At 41.4% G+C, this 22,958-nt stretch overlaps 1 protein-coding gene across 2 annotated transcripts in view; it reads right to left on the reverse strand.

Moving 5' to 3' along the window:
* The window catches only part of nebl (nebulette), a 347,345-nt gene extending 324,604 nt beyond the window's left edge, over positions 1 to 22,741 (reverse strand). The window contains exons 1-2 of one of the 2 annotated variants that reach the window (XM_043690429.2): positions 22,573 to 22,741; positions 21,752 to 21,846 (exon numbers count right to left, since the gene is read on the reverse strand). In XM_043690429.2, the coding sequence (XP_043546364.1) occupies positions 21,752 to 21,846; positions 22,573 to 22,641 (164 nt within the window). In that variant the 5' untranslated portion in view covers positions 22,642 to 22,741. Of the gene's footprint in view, positions 1 to 21,751; positions 21,847 to 22,016; positions 22,194 to 22,572 lie in introns of those variants that run through there. The other variant, XM_043690431.2, reaches the window with a different exon arrangement.
* Positions 22,742 to 22,958: the final 217 nt, after the last annotated feature.

Below are 22,958 nucleotides of genomic sequence, written 5' to 3' on the forward strand. Positions count from 1 at the left end.
AACAGGTTTAATTGGAAACATACTAGCTTTCGGAGCGACGCTCCTTCATCAGGTGATGAGTTTAACTCTGTTCTCCGTAGGTTTTCGTTTTAACTAAGTGAGAAAACATAATTCTGGAAGAAGCAACCTGGTAGCTATAGTGCAAGACCATGAACTGAACAGAGAGAACACTGCTAGATTTGGGAAAATGGGTCAGACTAAAAAGGTCTAACATTCTCTTCTAGTCAGTTTTCTTTATGTGTTTGTTACCATCGAGAATGCACAAAATTCTCTACTTCTTCGTAGTCAATCCTTAGGATTGTGAATGACTTTTTTGCACCCCAGAGTTTGGTCTTAAGGTGACTAAAGAGTCCAATGCTGGATCCACACACCCTACCACAAGTAAAGGGCCAGTAGGATGCATAGGTTTTCACATGCTCCTTTTGCTGTTTGTGCTTGGATCCACCTGAGCTTGGCAGCGATGTTTCAAACGTTTGAAACCTTTCGGAATGCTTCTTCTCCAGCTTGGATGGTCAGCAAGGCATTCTCATTGATCAGTAGGGTTGCTGTTTTTTTTTCCCCATCAAGGAAGGCTTTAGGGCATCATTACAATTTTCACTGCCCTCTAGTAACCGTATACTATAACAATGCTTAGAGAACTGTTAGGCATGCAAATGATGTGCCCCACTTAATGCAACTGGCGGTCTGTAACCAGATGCCTAGGATGTTGGTTGGAGACAGAGCACTGATATTTTAGTGCCTGGCCTGCCATTGGATTTGCAGAATTTTGCAGCAGCTCTAAGGCCTTCAGGGGTCTGCTATGTATTGTACATTCCTCTGATGCATATGGGAAAGCAAGTAAGCTTACTGCCCTGCCGACCCTGGTCCTGGCACCAGGTTTGAGGTCTACATCATCAGACACTATTTTTAGATGGTGCTGGCACTCCAGAGGCAATTTTAAGTTTCACTGCTTTCTACCCTTGCTGAATTGATCCATGTGCCAAGGATTTGATAGTTTGTTTTGTGAATGCACGTGTTTATGTACATACGTATATTTGGTGCTGGAGGAAGGTCCAAATGGCATTGTACAATGGAAGGAGATTTGTATAGATTCCAGAGGCTTGGGTCTTCCAGATGTTTAGCCCTCAGGCCCATTCTTGCATCACTGAATGCATCAACAATGGATTGGAATTTGACCTGAGCATGCAAATGCTGCATAGTCCAATTTGATGACAGAAGATGGGGTGACCTTAGTCCTGGACTGCAGGCAGTGTTAGTTGAACTCATTCTACATAGAAGCTGCACTGCAGCAGGGAGCTTCAGGGATATGGGGTGGAGTGTTGTGATGAAGAGGAATAAAAGCTGTGAGATGACAGAGTTACTCATCTCCACTATACACTCATATTGAATCGATGGTGGATCTGTTACTGGGTGTCACAGCTTGTGTGTAATATAGCAGACCGACAATGGTCATGAATTTCCACAGGCAGCCTTAGTGAGGTCAAAGGCAAAGGCAGTCATGTATAATGGTTGCTATATGTCATACACATAGGCAGTCAAAGATCTTGATACAAACATCAATTTCCTCATCACTATCCATTACAGAAACTTAGTCCCAGAGAATTAGCACTCATACCTCAGAGGCTTAGAGTCATAGAGTCATAGAGATGTACAGCATGGAAACAGACCCTTTGGTCCAACCCGTCCACGCCCACCAGATATCCTAACCCAATCTCGTCCCACTGCCAGCACCCACCCCTTATCCCTCCAAACCCTTCCTATTCATATACCCATCCAGATGCCTTTTAAATGTTGCAATTGTACTAGCCTCCACCACTTCCTCTGATAGCTCATTCCATACACATACCACCTTCAGAATCTCGTCTTTCCTTAACAATGCTTTCTGCTTTCCAAATTCTTTCCCTTGGATTATCAGGACTTTTCTTTTAATTAATCCGTTGCGCATGATATGACAATGTTGACTGTCTAGAAGCTTAGTTCTAACTACTTGAATATTTCTATCCAAACCCTGTTGGCTTTCACAGACTAGAAACCATTCTGCCTTGTGCCCCTGAACTGACTTGATCACCGTGCCGGAAGAAACTACTCCACCTTCAAAACTGAACTCCAGATTCTTCTGATCTAGTGTAAAAACTAAAGCAATTGCTTTAATATGGTTGCTTTGCCGGTCATAAACCTAGCAGTATAAATATTTTCCCATTAACATGACTGTGGTACTCCCAGGCACTCCAGGCAGTTACATGCTTTCCTGGAACTAACATGTTTAGCATATAGTTCCAAATTAATTTGCTGACCATTTAATATAAAAGGACAACCAAAATCATTTAACTCTATTTTTTTAAAAAGTCAAAATTTGAAAAATTAAAGTAATAGTTATCATACAGCATGTAATCACATCATTGAATTTTGAACAGATTTTGTTATTGTACAGACTTCTGTTGTATTCTGATAGCTGCTGAGTCCGGAGTTAGATTTCATATTAAACCAGTACAGAGCACGGTTGGCAAAGAGAAAAATTAGAAACATGTAATTGAAACATTGTTGGAAAAAGAGCAAAGGGTTGTGCATGATTTTTGATATACTTTGTTAAAAACATAGGAAAAGCTGAAAACGATCAGAAATAAAAACATATACTTTTCAATAAACTATACAAAATGTAACAGTATGTCTTGCTAGTAAAATGGAATAGAAAATGTTTACTCATCATAAGTGCAGTTAATTACATAAGATACCAATCAACCATCCAAAAATTAAAAGCAACATTTTAATTAAAAGCAACAAATGAATGCATAAATGCTGATGAAAATTTGTATCAATAGTAAATGTTGTTTCATCACATTTATTGTTAAAAGCAATCTAATCATGGTTAAGATAGTCACCTTCACTCTATAAATACTCTGATGACTTTTCCATTTTAAAATATAATGAAAGGCAATAATTGATAAAACTTTAATACTGTACCATAACACCACTGATGTTTTACATTAAATTGTTTTAAAGTGAATGTGGTGAAATTGGATTAAAGTACCTCAGGATACTCTAATTGCTTCCAAAAGCCCAATTTCAGATTTTATATGCAAAGAATGCAATTGTTCAGTTAACTTTTCCCTTTGCATTGCTTTCCAAACAAAACCTAACGCTCAAAGTAGTTAGTTAGTCAATCCATCATGTAAAACGGTTGATGACAGCAATTGATAAATGTACCACACTGAATTGGTTTTGAAGTCTCCCACATGTTTAACAATTTAATTACAAGAACTGTTTTCTTTGAGACTAGAGATAAATGGACTGTCAATTGAAAGAAAAAAAACATTCATGTTTCAGGCGTATTGATCCACGAAGCCTCCAATCTCCAAAAAAAAAATCTCAAAATGTTGATGAATGGAATTAGTTTCCTTCAGTTTGATAACATCAGTGATGCATTGCTGTGGTATACCTGTTGGGCTCATGAGCAAATCCACTTGACTAAATCCACATTTCTGTCATCATAGCCAGGAACTATTATTTTGCCCAAATTCAGTCTCATCTCGGGTATGATGTGGCAGAAAAATCCACAAGAACTATTTTCTAAGCTCAACGCAATGGTTACTAAAATTTCTGGATTTTCCACCAAGTGTATGCAAATGTGGACAAGCTTGTGAAAAAATGGACAGCAATGTCTCACATGATATTATAGTTAAGAGGTGTCAGCAACCTAACGGTATGCAACTCTGCCAGAGCAGACATTTAAGCTTTAAAAGGGAATCAATTGCTGAAAAACATAGGGCTGAATCTTATTTTTTTAGCCATATTTGAGTTTCATCAAGTTTTTTTAAAGCGGGATATCATTGAGGTGGAGTGAATTTTCTAGCTGTATCTAACCAAAACACTTGCTTGATGACCAACCTTGTCTGCACGGCATCATTCAATTCCCAATTTCAGCCCCATCTTACCATGTATTGATCCCAGAACAAGGTATCACTCAAAGGGTATCCTAGTTCCCGCACCATTTTTGAAAGGCTACCATGTACCCAGACAAGCATTGGAAAAACGCAGTGTTATCCCTCACCAGCAATATCATGGCACAGTATTCATAAAACCACACTGCTCATGGTATCTAACTGGCATGTCTGACACACCCTTACACAGAAAGCCCCATTCTCTCACCCTCATCACTGTTTAACAGTCCCATCACATGCTTCACCCTATCAAATGACTCCCTAACTCAGCCCTCATCTGTCTCCAGCACCCACTGTAGCCATTCAAGTTGTCATTGTCCAATGCAGGCACACATCACATATAGGCAAACAAATGGACAAATTCAAACATGAGTTTTTATTTACAGTCAGGAAAAGGGAACAGAAACAAAACCAATAAAGGTTTAAGTTTGCTCTAACAATGCAAACCTGATTTTGGCACCATGATCATTGAATAAGCTACAGACCGTGAGGACATATTGCACTCAGCTCTCATCTATTAGAAGCAAGTGTCAGCGAGGTTCCATCTGGCTTTTTGTGCCCAACTCAGCTCACTGCTTTCAGGGATAATTACAACTTCCCCTTCCTCAGTGTCCTTGTCCTACTCTTCAGAAGATCACTCCCATTTGTCCAGTTCCCCAACATTCAGCACATGGCCTCATCGCCTGCTCCAACTGAGCAGGGCACAGCTCATTCGGGTGATTCCACACACTCTGTCTGGACCATACTGGAGAAGATGGCTCCCACTCCAGCAGCCCTCAGGTCCAGCTCCAGCACATGTGGGACCAACAGCAGGAGAAGGGTGGGGCCCTGTGGCAACGACTTCTCCCTGGCGTGGGTGCTCTTTGGACTCAGTCTGCTGCTTCTCTGAGCCTGCCATCAGCCCTGGTCCTCCTGCATCCACCTCCACCTTCTTAGGTAGTCAGCCACAGTGACCAAGTAGGGGTTGAGAACTGGACTCAAGGTGAAAATGACATAGAGTAGGAGTGAAAGAGTTTTCTGAATCTCTGAACAGTCAGTGTTGGCAATATCCTGCAGATGAGGGCTGCACTTACTCCTCCAGACAGTGAGACATGGAGAACCTCAATAATGAGGGCAGTATCTCCATCGTTCATTCAGCTTCAGCCTCAGCATAAAAAGCAACTTAATGAAGCTGCCACAACGGCTGACTGCCAGCTGTGCTGTGAAACCCTTCCTATTCCAGATCCACATCAGTCATTCAACTCCTAACTGCAGTCAGCACAGAGCATCGCTACACTAAATGAGAGATGAAGTGATAGAATGTGGCTCTCAAAGCCTCCTTGGAAGCTGCACAAAAAATGGCTAGAATTGGCCTTTTTTAGCATCATTGTTGCTAACTTCCTCATCATTGAGACACACAAATTCAATTTGCAAGCAGCAATGGCATTTAGAAAATTACCTTTGACCAGCATTGAACGCCTAAGCATCTTCACTCTGCATGCACAGCAAATGGGCGATAAAATAATTGCTAATTAAAATTTAGCTGGGTTTGCAAATTGATGTTTCGGGTATTTGTTGCCAGAACATCCTAGCATCTAGTAAATGTGGATGTTGTGCTTCTACCCATCAAACTGACACGGAGTCCACCCACTCTGAGCATTGCCCCAATCATTTTCTGTTAGTGCTTGCAACGAGGGAATGAAAAGTGATGGCAGGGAATACCCCCTGAGATGCACACCATCAGCACCAGATCCAACCAGGTACCCCTCCCCGAGCATTCATGTCCCCTTCTACCTCACACGAACCCAGTAAGTCATTTCCACTCATTACTTGTCGCCTATCCCCCAACCCACCCAGAGAATGACCAGAATGAAAATGCTGCAAATTCAGTGAGAAAGGGAGACTTGGAGAAAAAGTCAGGGAGTTGTTTTTACCTGCTTCTGTTTATCTAAAGGATCAAAACATGAAATGCTGCATGAAGGGAATGAGTTCATGGTTTGCACATGATGTTACTCTGGAATGCTGTCAAAATGAAGACCAGAAGCCAGCATGAGACAAATGGGGGCCTTGGTAACTAAGGCCAAGTGTGTCAGTCTTTAATCCAAAGATCAATGCTTTAATTTTTCAAAGTAAAAGGAAACAAGCAAGGACTCTAGTCTATATTTAATCTTCTTTAAACTAGAGGAAGTAAATGGAAAGATGATAATTTAAGGCTAGTGATGGCAACAAAAGGGCCTCCTGACCAATACGGGAAATTAGAATCCAGGGAACCACGTGTGAAGGACATGTCTCCAGCTGCAGCCACTGGAAATCTATGTTTCAGATCTGCACTAATGGCTGGAGTCCCTGTGGAGCATCCTGGAGGCTGAGCTCTTCATTGACAACATGACCAGTGAGATGATCAGATTGCAAGTAAAGACTGTGCGGGCGTAAAAAGAGCGTGTAACTGTCAGGCAAAGAGTAAAAACACCAGGCAGGTACTGCAGAAAGTCCCTAGAGCTATATCTCTCTGCAACAGATTTCCTAATCGGGATACTGGATAGTAACATGGTTTCGCTGGGGAATACAGCAAGAACCAAGTCTATGGCACTAGGAGTGACTCAACTGCATGGGTTGGTGAAGGATCACTGGACTTGAAACATTAGCTTTTTTCTCTTTTTATGGATGCTCCCAGACCTGTCGAGATTCTCCAGCACATGCTGTTCTAGCTGCAAACAAGGAAGGCGGGGTGAAATCGCTAATCAAACACTGGATCACTGATGAAAGTATAGAATACAAGAGCTGAATCTATTTGGTGGTAGAGTTGAGGAATATTAAGATTTGCTTGTTCTTTTGGGAGTGTTTTATGGGCCTCTGACCAGTTAAAAAACAGAGATTAAAAAGGAGATAAGTGGACAAATTACAGGAACCGTAGGAGTAAGACAGTTATAATAATGGACAACTTTAATTACTAAAGATACACTTGGTTAAGAGTAATTAAAGCAGCAAAGTTGCTAAATATTTTTACAGTAAAGTGTACATCAGTCAGGCAGTGGGTGGGATGTCTGTTCTCTCTGTCAGATAAGGTCAGTAAATGCCCAAATCAATTTATGCAGTTGGGACTCATTTATATTGAAGAGGTTGCAGTGACCTTGACTGCAAGATGCAATGCTATGTTAGCTGTGATAGTTGGTTGCAGATTCTGATGCAGATGGCAACAACTCGACATTATCCTCCCTTGAGAAGTGCAGCCTGCTTACGCTCAGCTCTTCAGAGAACTATAGGCATGTTGGCCTATTAACAAACCTCATTTTCACTCTCCATACTCAACCAGCTGTGCTTGTTTCCTCCTCCTCCCCTATCCAGAGAGGAATCACCAGAAAAAAAACTGCCTAAATCCTCTTAAAAGTTCAAATTGCTTTGTAGCCATGCCAATATTTAAGTGGCCAAACAAAACAATGAAATGAAAGAAAAACAATCTCCTGAAACTATTAAAAATAAACAGAATTTTTTGGATGTAACTGGAAATAGTCAACTCCCAACTTGTACCACCTGTAGATTGTTGGCAGAGCTGAGGGGCAATAACAATACATGTAGATACAAAAATGGTTTGTATAGGTCACTTCACCCCTTGAGTCAGTCAATAGATATAAGCAGAATCTGTTTTCTCTCCACAGATGCTGCCAGACCTGCTGAGTTTCTCCAGCAAATTCTGCTTTTGCTTTGGAATGAGAACTGGTTGGCAGAGAGAAAACAAAATGTAGGAAAAATGGGTATTTTATCAAGTAGCAAGCAATAGCTGGTGGAGTATTGCAGGGCATGGTACTTAGACCCCAACTTTTCACAATATGTTAATGATTCAGATGAGGGCATTAAACATAATATCTCCATGCAGATGACACAAAGTTGCATGGGGTTCAGTAGAAAAGCGATAAGGAAAATGCAAGAATATTCATTGAGAGTTGGACAAGGTGAGTGGGCAAATACCTGACAGATGAATCATAATATATATTTATGTGAGGGTTAACCACTTTAGTAGCAAAAACAAGAAGACAGATTATTATCTGGATGGTGACAGATGGGAGGTGCAATGAGATCTGGGACACCAGTCACTGATAGTAAGCATGCAGATGCAGCAGGCATTAAAGAAGGCAAATGATATGTTGGCCTTCACAGCAAGAAGATTGAAGTGGCAGATACCTTGCTGCATTTTATCCAGGGCCACACCTGGAGTACTGTGTACAGTTTTGGTCTCCTTATTGGAGGAAGGATATTTTGGCTATGGATGGGGTGCAACAAAGATTGATTCCTTAGATATCGGGATTGGCATTTGAAGAGAGACTGGATCAGATAGGACTATATTCACTAGACTTTAGAAGAATCATAGAGATCTACAAAATTTTAACAGGTTAATGCAGGAAGGGAGTTCCTGATGACTGGGGAATCCAGAACTAGAGATCACAATCTGAAGATATAGGTTTGACAATTTAGGACTGAAATGAGGAGAAATTTCTTCAACAAGAGAGTGGTGAGCTTGGGGAATTCTCTGCCACAGAAAGCGGTTAAGGCCAAAATATTGAATACTTTCAAAAAGGAGATGGATATAGTTCTTAGAGCGAAAGGGGTCAAAGGGTATGGGGAGACAGCAAGAGTTAAACAATCTGAAAAGGGCTGAATTAGCTCCTATTTTCTATGTTTCTACTTTCATGCTGCAATAAAGCCTTTTCTGATTAAAGCACTGCCTGCCGAAAAATAGGAATCGGAAGACATTTAACATTAAATGAGCAAATCTGTTTCTTCAGTAACTTCAATCTAACTTCCAGTGCAGTCGCAAGAAAATTTATTTCCAAAGTATCCAACACTATTTCCAAATCTGTATGTTTTTAGTCCAAGCAAAGATACTGCTGAACCAAAGACAGATTAAAAAATTAATGGATAAAAGAACACCTCAAAAACAATGATTATTACTTCATTACAATTAACATAGTTAGGTTCGATAAGAAAGACAGTGAAAGAGAACAAAATAAAACAGAGTGTAGTGGCTCAAAAAGACCAACTTTAATGAGATCAAGGAATATGACAAAGTAAAAATTAAAATGGGTACAAAGTAAAGGTGAAGGCACCAAAGTCTAACCAGACCATTCAGATGATTTCTTATTAGAGACAGACAACTGGTGAGAATTTAATGTGAGGGTCACCTAACTGTAGGAGAGAGGAGAGGGGAGAGGTCAAGGAGGAGATTCCTTCATGGTAACCTCAGCGGTGAGGGAATTGAACTCGTTTTGTTGTTGTCACTTTGCATCACAAAATATCCATCCAGTTAACTGAGCTAATGGATCCCCTAAATAGGATACAGTGGCATGGTGGATTAGTAATCCTGAAGTGTATTATTATTCTGAAAATTAGTTCATGAATGTGAACTCAGTTAATCAAAACAAATGTAAATTAAAAATATCCAGTAATGTTGAGTATGTAGCTACTGGAATCCCAAAAAAAACTTCCTGTCCTTTAGGGAAGCAAAATGGGTGCACTTCCAAGGTATGGCTTATTTATGACATTCAACCCACCCTCTGAAATGGCCTAAAAAGCTTTTTTATGAAAACACTACAAAGTACAATAAGACTAAAAAACAGATGAACCATTCATCTTGAACTCATCCTGATTTCCCAAGAGGGGTGGGTTGCTCTTCGGAGGGTCAGTGTGAACTTGTTTGGCCGAAGGGCCTGTTTCCACATTGTAGGGAATCTTAAAAAAAACCTGTCCACCATCTCTAAAGGCACAAGTTGGGAGTGTGATGGAATACTCTCCACTTACCTGGATGAGTGCTGCTCCAACAGCACTCAAGAAGTTTGACACCATCCAGGACAAAGCAGCCCACTTGATTGTCACTACATCCACAAGCACCCACTCCCTCCATCACTGATGCTCAGTTACAGCCAGTGTATGCCACCTACAAGATGCACTGCTGGAATTCACCACTGGTCCTTAGACACTATCTTCCAAAGCCACAACCACTGCCACCTAGAAGGGCAAGGGGAGCAGATTCATGGGAAAACCACTATTGGCAAGTTCTCCTTCAAGCCACTCATCATCCTGACTTGAAAATATATTGCCATTCCTTCTCAGAGCACAAAACAAACAGATTTGGACACAATGAAAGGCACACTCAACAAACTGGTTCTGCAAAGGTCTCTGCACAAACATCTGGGAAATTAGAACATCTACCCCAAGATTATTCAAGCAACAGCCCAACACAGCCATAATCACGCCATGAGACATTGTCTGACATTACAAAAAGGGGTCAGGAGCAAATTACTGCAAATGCTGGAATCTGTACTGAAACCAAATGTGGAAAACATCAGAGCTGATGAAGAGTCATCTAGATTTGAAACGTTAGCTTGCTCTCTCTCTCTCCATGGATATTGTCTGACCCTCTGTGATCCCTACATATAGGGGGGCATTTTAGCCAAAGGACGAAAACAGCCCCTCAATGATGTAGTTTTATCAAGTCCATCCCATTTACTACTGTGGATTTAGCATAAACAATTGGGATTAACATTTTATCAGCACAATTTTAATTTATTGAGAATCGTACTCTCAAAGTGTCAATGAGATACACATTTTGCTGGGTAGCACGAGTTCTTCACAAACAATTCCACTAATGGTGGGTGCGGCTCGGGGGAAGGGGGGGGTTGCTCTGGCTGATACCCAACAATATATTGTGGAATGATGCAAAGACTGAGAGACAAGGCACACAAGCTGTCTGATGTGACAGTAGGTGACCTATTGGAGGATTTGAAATATCCTGTACCCCTCCCAAAGACAGAAGGGTACAACTTCACCTTCCTGCCCCTCAATCATACAACAGCTACTGGTGCTCTGCCTAGCCTTCCATGCTCATTCTATTTCCAGTTTCTAACAAGTCAGACAGCCTGGCAAGACAGCCATCAAGAACTCCCTTTCTCCTGGTGATTCCACTAATTTTTTTTTATATGAAATGCTCAGAGAATTTCTGAACTAAGCATTGCTTGAGTGTTCGTGAAAGTTCGATGATGTGGCTCCAAAAATATTCCAAAGTATTTTAGAGGTGCACTTTACAACTCCAAACCAATGTATATGGAACGTTGAGTAGCCCTTTAAGTAGTGCTTGAAAATAACATGAACACTGTATTCATGGCAAAATAGCTGACTGTTCTTCATAGAGGGCATTGTGGAAGTTGGTAACCTCTTGAAGGAGCATTCATAAGCATTTTAAGTGACAGTCAACTGTTCAACAAGCTTCTGAATGGCTGTTCCAAGTACTCTTTTCAACTCCTTTATCAAAAAAGCATTTGCATTATCTGTGGGCTAAAACAGTATTTCAGCTCAAGAACCATCTTGGTCACTTAAGAGCCTGAAGCATTTAGCAAGGTTCATCCCATTTCTCTCTGTGATCCTACACAATGTATTGGTATCACCAGCAATTTCAGTTTATATCTCAGGTTGTTTCAAGGCATTGGGGAAAGGCTGACAGGTAACATACGGATATTACAAATCAAAGTCGGTGGAGTAGTGGACAGTTTGGAAGAATGTTGCAGGAGACTTGGATAAACTGCAGAATTGGGCTGAGAGGTGGCAAATGGAGTTCAATGCACATAAATGTGAGGTGATGCACTTTGGGAAGAATAAGAGGAAGGCAGAATACTGGGTCAATGGAAAGATTCTTGGTAGTGTGGATGTGCAGAGGGATCTTGGAGTCCATGTACATAGATCCCTGAAAGTTGCCTCCCAGATTGATAGTGCTGTTAAGAAGGCATACGATGTGTTAGGTTTCATTCGTAGAGGGATTGAGTTCTGGAACCACAAAATCATGCTGCAATATTCTAAGTGCGGCCGTACTTGGAATATTGTGTACAGTTCTGGTCGCCATATTTTGGGAAGGATGTGGAAGCATTGGAAAAAGTGCAAAGGAGATTTACCAGGATGTTGCCTGGTCTGGAGGGAAGGTCTTATGAGGAAAGGCTGAGAGACTTGGGTCTGTTCTCATTGGAAAGAAGGCGGCTAAGATGGGATTTGGTAGAGACATACAAGATGATCAGATGATTAGATAGGGTAGACCGTGAAAGTCTCTTTCCTAGGATGATGACGTCAGCTTGTGTGAGGAGACATAACTACAAATTGAGGGGTAATAGATTTAAGACAGATGTCAGAGACAGGTTCTTTACTCAGAGTGGTCAGGGTGTGAAACGCCCTCCCTGCCAGTGTAGTTAACTCAGCCACATTAGGGAGATTCAAACAATCCTTGGATAAGCACATGGATGATGATGGGATAGTGTCGGGGGACAAGCTGAGAATAGTTCACAGGTCGGCGCAACATTGACGGCTGAAGGGCTTGTTCTGCGCTGTATTGTTCTATGTTCTAAAGGTTCACTTGAAGTGAAAAGGAAATCTTAGGGGAAGGTAAAAGAGCAGCAGAGATACCAAGCATTTCGTCTCAGGTTTCCCCCCCCCCCCCAAAAAAAGCATAGTAGTGAGAACATAGGGGCAAAAGGGGAGGCAGAGAACATCTAAGGAACCAGAAATAAGGACAACGTGAAATTCAACATAGAAAAGTAACTGGGTCCTCACAACATGCATGCATGCTCCAATGCCAAGGGGAATGGAGTAAAACAAAAGGCTTTGACCAAACATTTTCATGCATACTTTATTGAATATGGAAGTTGAGCCAGAGGACTGGAAATTTTTCAGTAGAACATCAATTTCAAAGGGAACAAAAGAACAAACCAAGTAACTTGGAACTGTCAGCCTCACATCAGTAGACTTCTACATACTACAATACAAGACGAACTTAATAATTGCCTAGAAAGGTTTCAGCTAATTAGCAACAACCAATACAAATTAATAAAGGCAAGTCATGCCTGACAAGTGTAATTGAGAAAATAACAGCACGTTGATAAAAGAAAACAGACCAAATGTTGTGTATATAGAATTTCAATAGGATCTTGATGAGTTGATACAGGAGATTTAACTACTGTGCTTCAGTTTGATCAATAAGCTAGTGTGACATCATGAAATAGGAAGCTGGTTAAAAGGATTGAATAGAGTACATTAACAGATCATTTTCACTCTGAAGTGATGTAAACTGTGGCTCCATAGTGCATCAACAGTGCAATCACTTTTCAGATTTAACAACATGGATAGGTTAATGGACAGGCGAGAAAAATGCCTACAAAATTTATTGCAGAGAAATTAGAGACAACTTAGTTTAGGGGATGAATTAGTAGAGACATATACATTAAATGATTAAAAACTTGAACATAAGACCATAAGAACTAGGAGCAGGAGTCAGCCATCTGGCCCCTCGAGCCTGCTCCGCCTCTTAATAAGATCAGGCTGATCTTTTTGTGCACTCAGCTCCACTTACCCACCCTCTCATGGTATCCCTTAATTGTTCAAAAAAAATCTATCTTTAAAAATGTTTACTGAAGTAGCGTCAGCTACTTCACTAGGTGAGGAGTTCCATAGATTCACAACCCTCTGGGTGAAGAAGTTCTTTCTCAATAGAGTCTTAAATCTGCTCCCCCCAATTTTGAGGCTAAGCCCTTTTGTCTTAGTTTCACCTGTCAGCAGAAACATTCTCTCTACCTCTATCTTATCTACTCCCTTCATAATTTCATATGTTTCTAAAAGATCCCACCTCATGCTTCTAAATTCCAATGAATACAATTCCAGTCTACTCAGTTTCTCCTCATAAGCCAACCCCCTCAACTCCAAATCAATCTGGTGAACCTCCTCTGGACCCCCTCTAATGCCAGTACATCCTTTCCCAAGTAAGGAGACCAAAACTGCACACAGTACTCCAGGTGTGGTCTCACCAGCACCCTGTACAGCTGCAACATAACCTGCCTGCTTTTAAGCTCAATCCCTTTAGCAATGAAGGACAAAATTCCATTTGCCTTCCTAATTACTTGTTGTATCTGCAGACCAACCCTCTGTGATTCATGCAAAAGATCCCTCTGCATAGCAGTATGCTGCAACTTTTTACCATTCCAGTCATAATCCATTTTACTGTTTCTCCTACCAAAATGGATGACTTCACATTTCTTAACATCATATTCCATCTGCCAGACCTTTGCCCACTAACTTTAATATCGCTGCTCCTCTGCAAAGTTTCACAGTCCTCTGCACACTTTGCTCTGCTACTCATATTAGTGTCATCTGCAAACCTTGACACTCTACCCGTGGTCCCCAACTCCAAATCATTGATATAAATTGTGAATAATTGTGGTCGCAATGCTGATCCCTGAGGCACACCACTAGTTACTGATTGCCAACCAGAATAGGACTCATTTATCCCCACTCTCTGCTTCCTATTAGTCAATTGAATTGAATTGAATATATTGTCACAGGTACCAAGGCACAAATTCTCTATCTATGCTAATACTTTACCTATAATGCCATGCATCTTTATTTTATGCAACAGCCCCTTGTCCAGCAGCTTGTCAAAAGCCTTTTGGAAATCTAGTGCACATCCACTGGGTCCCCGTTGTCCACCTTGCTCATTATGTCTTCCTAGAATTCCAAAAGATTAGTTAAGCATGACCTGCCCTTCCTGAACCCGTGCTGCGTCTGCCCAATGGGACTTCTTTCAAGATGCCCTGCTATTTCTTCCTTGATAACAGACTCAAGCATCTTCCCCACTACAGAGGTTACTAATTTATAATTCCCCATCTTTTGTCCCCCTCCCTTTTCAAACAGTGGCACCACATTTGCTGGAACTGCCCCAGAGTCCAGCGAATTTTGGAAAATTATCACAAGTGCACTTGCTATTTCGCCCACCTTTTAGTACCCTGAGATGTATTCCATCAGGGCCAGGAGACTTGTCTATGCAGCACGGTGGCACAGTGATTAGCACTGCTGCCTCACAGCGCCAGAGACCCGGGTTCAATTCCCGACTCAGGCGACTGACTGTGTGGAGTTTGCGCGTTCTCCCCGTGTCTGCGTGGGTTTCCTCCGGGTGCTCCGGTTTCCTCCCACAGTCCAAAGATGTGCAGGTTAGGTGAATTGGCCATGCTAAAATGTCCCTAGTCTTAGGTAAGAGATAAATGTAGGGGTATGGGTGGGTTGCGCTTCGGCGGGGCGGTGTGGACTTGTTGGGCCGAAGGGCCTGTTTCCACACTGTAAGTAATCTAATCTAATCTAATCTAATCTAATTCGCTTGCCAAGCACTAACACTTCCATAATAATGATTGTTTCCAGGTGCTCACCTACCTTCACCTCTTTGTCAATTTCTGGCATGTTATTAGTGTCCTCCATTGTGAAGACCAACACAAAATACCTGTTCAATGCCTCGGCCATTTCTTCATAAAGAGTCACAGAGCCATAGAGATGTACAGCATGAAAACAGACCTTCGGTCCAACTCGTTCATGCCGACCAGATATCCCAACCCAATCTCGTCCCACCTGCCAGCACCCAGCCCATATTCTTCCAAACCCTTCCTATTCATATATCCATCCAAATGCCTTTTAAATGTTGCAATTGTACTTGCCTTCACCACTTCCTCTGGCAGCTCATTCCATACACGTACCACCCTCTGTGTGAAAAAGTTGCCCCATAGGTCTCTTTTATATCTTTCCCCTCTCACCCTAAACCCATTCCCTATAGATCTGGACAACCCCACCCCAGGGAAAAAACCTTGTCCATTTACCCTAACCAAACCCCTCATGATTTTATAAACCTCTATAAGGTCATCTCTCAGCCTCCAACACTTCATGGAAAACAGCCCCAGCCTGTTCAACCTCTCCCTGTAGCTCAAATCTTCCAACCCTGGCAACATCCTTGTAAATCTTTTCTGAACCCTTTCAAGTTTCACAACATCTTTCCGATAGGAAGGAGACCAGAACTGCATGCAATATTCCAGAAATGTCCTGTACAGCCACAACATGACCTCCCAACTCCTGTACTCAATACTCTGACCAATAAAAAAGCATACCAAACGCCTTCTTCACTATCGTATCCACTGGCAACTCTACTTTCAAGGAGCTATGAACGTGCACTCCAGGTCTTTTTGTTCAGTGACAATCCCCAGGACCTTACCATTAAGTGCACAAGTCCTGCTAAGATCTGCAAAATTCAGCACCTTGCATTTATATAAATTAAACTTCATCTGCCATTCCTCAGCCCATTGGCTCATCTAATCAAGATCCCGTTGTAATCTGTAACCTTCTTCGCTGTCCACTACATCTCCAATTTTAGTGCCATGTGCAAACTTATTAACTATACCTCTTAAGCTCACATTAAGAGGTATATCATTTATGTAAATGATGAAAAGTAGTGGACCCAACACTGATCCTTGTGGCACTCCACTGGTCACAGGCCTCCAATCTGAAAAACAACCCTCCACCACCACCATCTGTCTTCTACCTTTGAGCCAGTTCTGTATCCAAATGGCTAGTTCTCCCTGTATTCCATGAGATCCAACCTTGCTCACCAATCTCTCAAAGGGAATCTTGTCGAACACTTTACTGCAGTCCATATAGATCACGTCTACTGCTCTGCCCTTAACCCATAACCAAATGCCCCTTCTCATCCTCTAAAGGACCAACGTTTACTTTAGTCACTCTTTTCCATTTTATATATTTATATAAACTTTTGCTATCTATATTCTGTGCCCATTTTTTTTCTCATGTTCTCTCTTACTTTTCTCTATAGCTCTTTGTGACTTTCTGCTGATCTTTAACGTTTTCCCAATCTTCTAGTTTCCTGCCTTTCTTGACCATTATGTATGCCTTCTCTTTCAATTTGATAGTCTGCCTTATTTCCTTAGACACCCTTGGCCGATTACCCTTTTCGTACAGTCCTTCCTTTTTGCTGCAATATACTTTTGCTGAGCACTTTGAAAAATTGCTTTCAAAGGCCTCCTCTTCTCGTCAATTGTCCCATCATAAAATCTTTGTTTTCAGTCTACGTTAGCTAAGTCCTCACTCATTTTATTGTAGTCTTCCTTGTTTAAGCACAACTTGCTAATGGATTTTATCTTCACACGCTCCATCTGTATTCTAAATTCAACCATACTGTGATCGCTCCTTCCAAGAGGATCTCTAACTATGAGATCATTAATTATTCCTGTCTCATTACACAGGCCAGATCTAGGTGAGCTTGCTCCCTCTTCCGTTCCATTATACACTGTTCAAGAAAACTATCACGGGTGCATTCAACGAACTCCTCCTCAAGGTTACCTTGACCAAGTTGGTTTAACAAATTGGCATGTAGATTAAAATCTCCCATGATAATTGCCGTACCATTTTCACAGGCGTTTGTTATTGCTTTATTTATTTCCAGCCCCAATATGATGCTGGACTACACCTATCAGTGTCATTTTCTTCTTAGACTTTCTAATTTCCACCCAAATGGATTCAATAGTATTTTCCATAGAAACAATATCATCTCTCAGCACCACCCTGATGTCATCCTTGAATATCAGAGCTACACCACCTCCCTTACATTCCTGTCCTTCTGAATGGTTTGGTACCCCTGGATATTTAACTCCCAGTTGTGACCATCCTGTAACCATGTCTCTGTAATGGCTATTAAATCACATTCAATCACGATGATTTGTGCTGGTAACTCATCAACATTGATACGAATGCTACGAGCATTCAGGTAAAGTGCCCTTATGCTCGCTTTCTTACCCTCATGATTTCCAACATCTCTGACAATATCTCTTGAGTTACCCTTCCTTTTTATTTCTTTCATATTCTGCCACATAGTTAAATCCTCCTGCTCACGTCCACTTGAGGCTTATCTTTATATTTACCGTCATACTTCTTGTTATTTTCCGTTTCCCTTCCCACCACCACCTCCCCCACCTCACACACCCCCCACCTTCCCCCCCAACTCAGTAGTTTAAAGTCCGAGTGACCACCCTATTTATCCTTTTCACTAGAACACTGGTTCCAGATTGGTTCGGGGGAGCCTGTCTCATTAGTACAGATCCCTCCTGCTCCAAAACTGATGCCAATGCCCCATGAAGTCGAACCCCCCATCCTCATCATGTGTTTACTTCCGTAATTTTCTTATCCCTAAGCCAATTTGCACGTGGCTCGGGTAGTAATCCAGAGATTATGACCCTTGAGGACCTGTTCATTAATTTCGTTCCTAGGGCTTGATAAACCCCAAACAGGTTCTCCTTCCTAGCCTTGCCCATGTTGTTAGTCTCAATATGGACCACAAAAACTGGATCCTCCCTCTCCCACTCCAATGTCGTTTCAAGCCGGTCAGAGATGTCCTTCACCCTGGCACAGGGTAGGCAACACACCATACGGGACTCCTGATCCAGCTTATAAAGGATACTATCTATTCCCCTAATTATAGAATCCCCTATGACTACCACTTGTCTTTTTGCTCCCCCTCTTGAATGGCCTTCTGCACCATGGTGCCATGGTCAGCTGTCTCATCCTCCCTACAGTCCTTTTCCTCATCCCCACAGGGAGCAAATACCTCATACCTGTTGGATAAGGTCAAGAGCTGAGGCTCCTCCCTTCCTTAAATCAGGATCCCTCGACCTGTCTCACTTGCAGTCACACCCTGCTGTCCCTGATCACTAACTGAATTTGAAGTATTTAACCTCCCAGGTGTGACTGCCTCCTGAAACAAAGTGTCCAGGTAACTCACTCCGTCCCGAATGTGCTGCAGTGTTTGAAGCTCAGATTCCGGATCATCAACTCTGAGCCAGAATTCTTCCAACAGCCAACACTTGCTGCTGATGTGATCACAGCAGTTCACAATGGGATCAGCCAGCTCCCACACCATACAGCTACAGCACATCACCTGCCCAGCCATCTCTACTTAGTTAATTAATTTATATAAATTTATGAGTTAATTAATTTCTAATACTCCTATGTTTTTTCAAATAATAGATAAGAAAAAAAGGATTTTTTTTTACAAATCACACAATAAAAAAAGAAAAGCCTTACCTTATCAATACACCACAGTCTTTTTTGTTTGGTTAGAGGTGGAGGGTGGGTGGGAGATACTATACATGTAGTGTCTCGGATTCAGCCACTGCCCAAATACATCAGTTCAGTCACCTTCCCACAGTGCAATTCGAACACTCCCACTGCTGCTGCAAAATGGAAGCCGCTGACTCTCGAGATAATCCTTGAGTGCATTCTTAAACTGCACACATCTAGGTAAGTGGAGAGTATTCCATTACACTCCCGACTTGTGCCTTCATAGGTGGTGGACAGGTTTGGTAAGTCAGGATGAATTGAAGATGAATAGTTCATTTTTTTTTGTCTTATTGTATTTTGTAGTGTTTTCATTAAAAGCTTGTTAGGCCATTTCAGAGGGTGTTGGTTGTCATAAATGAGCCATACCTTGGAAGTGCAAGTGTTTTGCTTCCCTAAAGGACAAAAAGGTTTTTTGGGGATTCCAGTAGCTACATACTCAGCATTACTGGGTATTTTTATTTTACATTTGCTTTGATTAATTGAATTCACATTCATGAACTGTCAAGATAGTGTTTCAACTCCTTTTCAGAATAACAATAGACTTCAGGATTACCGTCCATTATGCCACTATATGCCATTTTAGGAATCAGTTAGCTCAGTTAACTGGATAGATAATTTGTGATGGAAAGTGACAACAATAATGCGAGTTCAATTCCCACACTGGTTGAGGTTACCATGCAGGACTCTCCTTCTTGACCTCTCCCCTCACCTGCAGTTAGGTGACCCTCAGGTTAAACACCCACCAATGAGAAAGAGGTTGTCTGGTCTGGTTAGACTTTGGTGACTTCACCTTTACCTTATACCCCATTTTAATTTTTACTTTGTCATATCCTTGATTTCATTAAGGTTGATTTTCCAAATAAGTGATCGTAAAAGATACAGTTCTAATATTGATAAATTGAAGTCACTCATTGCCAAACTAATACATGATGTTGGGGAAATATTAGCCATTTAGAAATCTTTCAGTTGATGTCAATGTCATGTTCAAATTTTTTTTTAATAATCCTCCGTTGATTCTGAATCATCAATTAAGAATCAATTAAGGAATGTATGTTCAATTACCAAAATGGGACTTGGAGAAAGTACAGTTATTTAAATAACTCATTAATTCTTTTAAAAAATTATAATCAACAATGATCTCTCCGTTAGTCAGTGGAACAACCTTAATCAATACAGTAAGAGATGATCAGGCACAAAAATTATAGAGCTAACTGTGCTGTAAACAAGTCAGAATAACAGAGACAAAGGACATCTGCATGGAGATTAGAAAAAGTAGTGAAAAACAAAGTGCCTAACGACAAATAACTGATAAATCTATCCCAGATTACATAAATGTTCAGAATGGAGCTCACAGTTTTTCAGCCTATGTAATGGAGATGATTGTGCAACAGTGACCCTTAGCTAAGTTGTGAGTCAATATTTGGATGCTGAAGAATTGAAGGACTTTGGTAGACTTTATATCTGGACAAAGCTTAACTACAGAAATCGAATAGAGGTTTCTTTTGTTGATCACGGTAGGCTTTCCTTAAATTTTACTCACTAGATTCTGCCAATATTGGCACTACGCGTTTCTTTATTGCATATAAAGAAATAGACTCTATTTCTAATTAAATCATAAACCTGCTAATTATGAACAGCTTTACAATTTTGCTGTATGTAGGAAGAATCTTCCCAATGGATTTCAGACGACAGTGTCAGATTGTATTTCATAAAAGCTTGCACAAATATAACTTCTCTATTTTCTTTCTGAGTCATTCTGATGGATCTTCTCACTCTCACTGGTACTGAATGACCTTTACAAGCTATCCAAATTCAGGACACCAATGGTTCGCTTAATTAGAATGCTTCTTGGATCATGGTACACTATATAGGTACCTTTACCCAGGTTCCTGAGAGAAGTCATTGACGTTTTGGTGATAGGGCAGCCCTTTTTCCTCAAGCAGCCAGTCTGCTAACTTATGGGACTTTGTCGAAGATTACCTTGTATGAATTGACAAACTGTCAATATTCTAACAAAAGATTACTGAGCCCTTGAAATTCTTCCCCTTAAAAGAGTGGAATCAGAATCTTTGAATACTTTTAAGGCAAAGGTAAATGAAAGGTTATCAGGGCAGGTAGAATGTGGAACAATCAGATCAACTATGATTTTTTTGAATGACAGAGCAGGCTCAAGGACCTCATTTTAGATGATTTTATGGTGATTTGCCTCCAGCTTTACTGTTGAAGCATTTCAAAGCTATTACTTGCATTTCAGTTGAGCACAGAAGCAAAGTAATTTCCCCAATATTAGCCACATTTTTAATTATATATTTTCAAAGATCAATAAAGTTCCAGTGAGTATATTCATTCCAACAACAATGACCATTCAATGAAACTGCTAATGCCATAAATGTATGCTATCTTAATATTGAAAACTTTTAATGACTGAATAACAATAAAAAAAATCTTAAATACTAAAAAGCCAAAGATAAATGGTGAGTAGAGTTGCCACACCCTAGGACAGGGTCACTAAACTTGTTTCTTCGAGAATCATTGTCTTAGTTAACTATACTCATTATTGTATTGTCAGAGATTAAAATGATAATACAGCAGCTAACAAAAACAGAAGTGGCTGGAAAAGCTCAGCAAGTCTGGCAGCATCTGGGAAGACATGGCAAAGTTTCAGTTCCAGAAACGTTAACTCTGATTTCTCTGCACAGATGCTGCCAGACCTGCTGAGCGTTTGTAAAAACTTCTGTTTTTGTTTCTGATTTACAGTATCCGCAGTTCTTTCGGGTTTTGTACAGCAGCTAAGATCTCTCCGTCGAAAATCTTTTGATAAGGTTAGTCATCATCCACACAAACATAATTCAACCTTTACTCACGCGTTGCAATAAGGTTTCTTCTCGTATCCTTTATACGTTTTCATATTTAGGGTCATTCTGCAGATCTCGCAATGGAAACATGATTTGTGCCAATACTGCAACAACAAAAAAGAAAAACTCTATCAATTCTTCTTCAGGCGGTTTACCTAATAAGTCAATACAATCACAATGTCGAGAAAAATATATGAAATTAACCACATTTGTGAATAACATGAAACAAACATGCTTAAATCGCGAGCAAAATAATTTGTTCCAGTCTGCACACCTCAACAATAAATTCTGCGTCAAACTATGGATCATTGATCTCCTGAGCGAAAACGCTGAATTTTTAATGCAGGAATATAAAAAGAGAAGGATCAGGTGAAATGTACACATGCATGTGAATAAAACAGAACATAAACCAACTGCACGAAAAACATATTTTTCAGTAAATAGCTAACTCGTTCTCTTCAGGTGCAGCCACAATCACTGACAGGTTGCCCGGAATCCGTCCCGTCAGATGCTTCGCATCGTTCAGCAATGCGTCACATCACACATGGAAGAAGTGGAATAGATGTCTCGCCAGCGTTTGAAGCCTCCGACACCTGACAAACGACACTTTTCGCGTAGTTCAGGGGCTGGAAACTCCATTTTAATGCACCAGTGCCGGTCTGATCTGAACGCCATTCCCCCACCCTCACACCCTGTCTCCTAACCACATTCCCGGTCTGTCTGTCTATTTAACACTTTCCAGGAGCTAAGTGACGGAACCGCATCGCTAACAAGGACAGACCGTCTTTTGCTGGGGAGGGGGGGTGTCAAACACGAAATCATTCAATTACCTTGTCCAGGCAGTTCACTTTTTCCGTGGGATAAACAATTTTGCCACAGCGAGCACACTGAGGATTCATGACTGGTGCAAGAGAGAGGCTGAGAGCAGAGCAGAGGCTGTGATGAGCACTCCACTTGCTCCCTCAGAGCGAAGCCAGCCACCTCTGCCTCCGCCTGTCCTGCTGACACTTGCTTCAATCGCTCTTCACCTGACCCCGCCCCCCCAGCCCGGGCGTGCGCGCCCCCGGCCACCTCGCGATGCGGCCGTCGTTCACGATTCCCAGCGGGTGAATGCCGTGCCTGCGCGCGCACGTCTCAGACCGCGCCGTCAATCACATCACGGTCGGTTCCTGCTTCTCGTGGTTGAGTGTTAACTGTTGGGTCTGGGTGCTCTTTC

Source organism: Chiloscyllium plagiosum, unplaced genomic scaffold (assembly GCF_037043375.1).
Source record: "Chiloscyllium plagiosum isolate Xiang-an unplaced genomic scaffold, Cpla_swu_hap1 HiC_scaffold_5, whole genome shotgun sequence".
Taxonomy (NCBI): Eukaryota; Metazoa; Chordata; class Chondrichthyes; order Orectolobiformes; family Hemiscylliidae; genus Chiloscyllium; species Chiloscyllium plagiosum.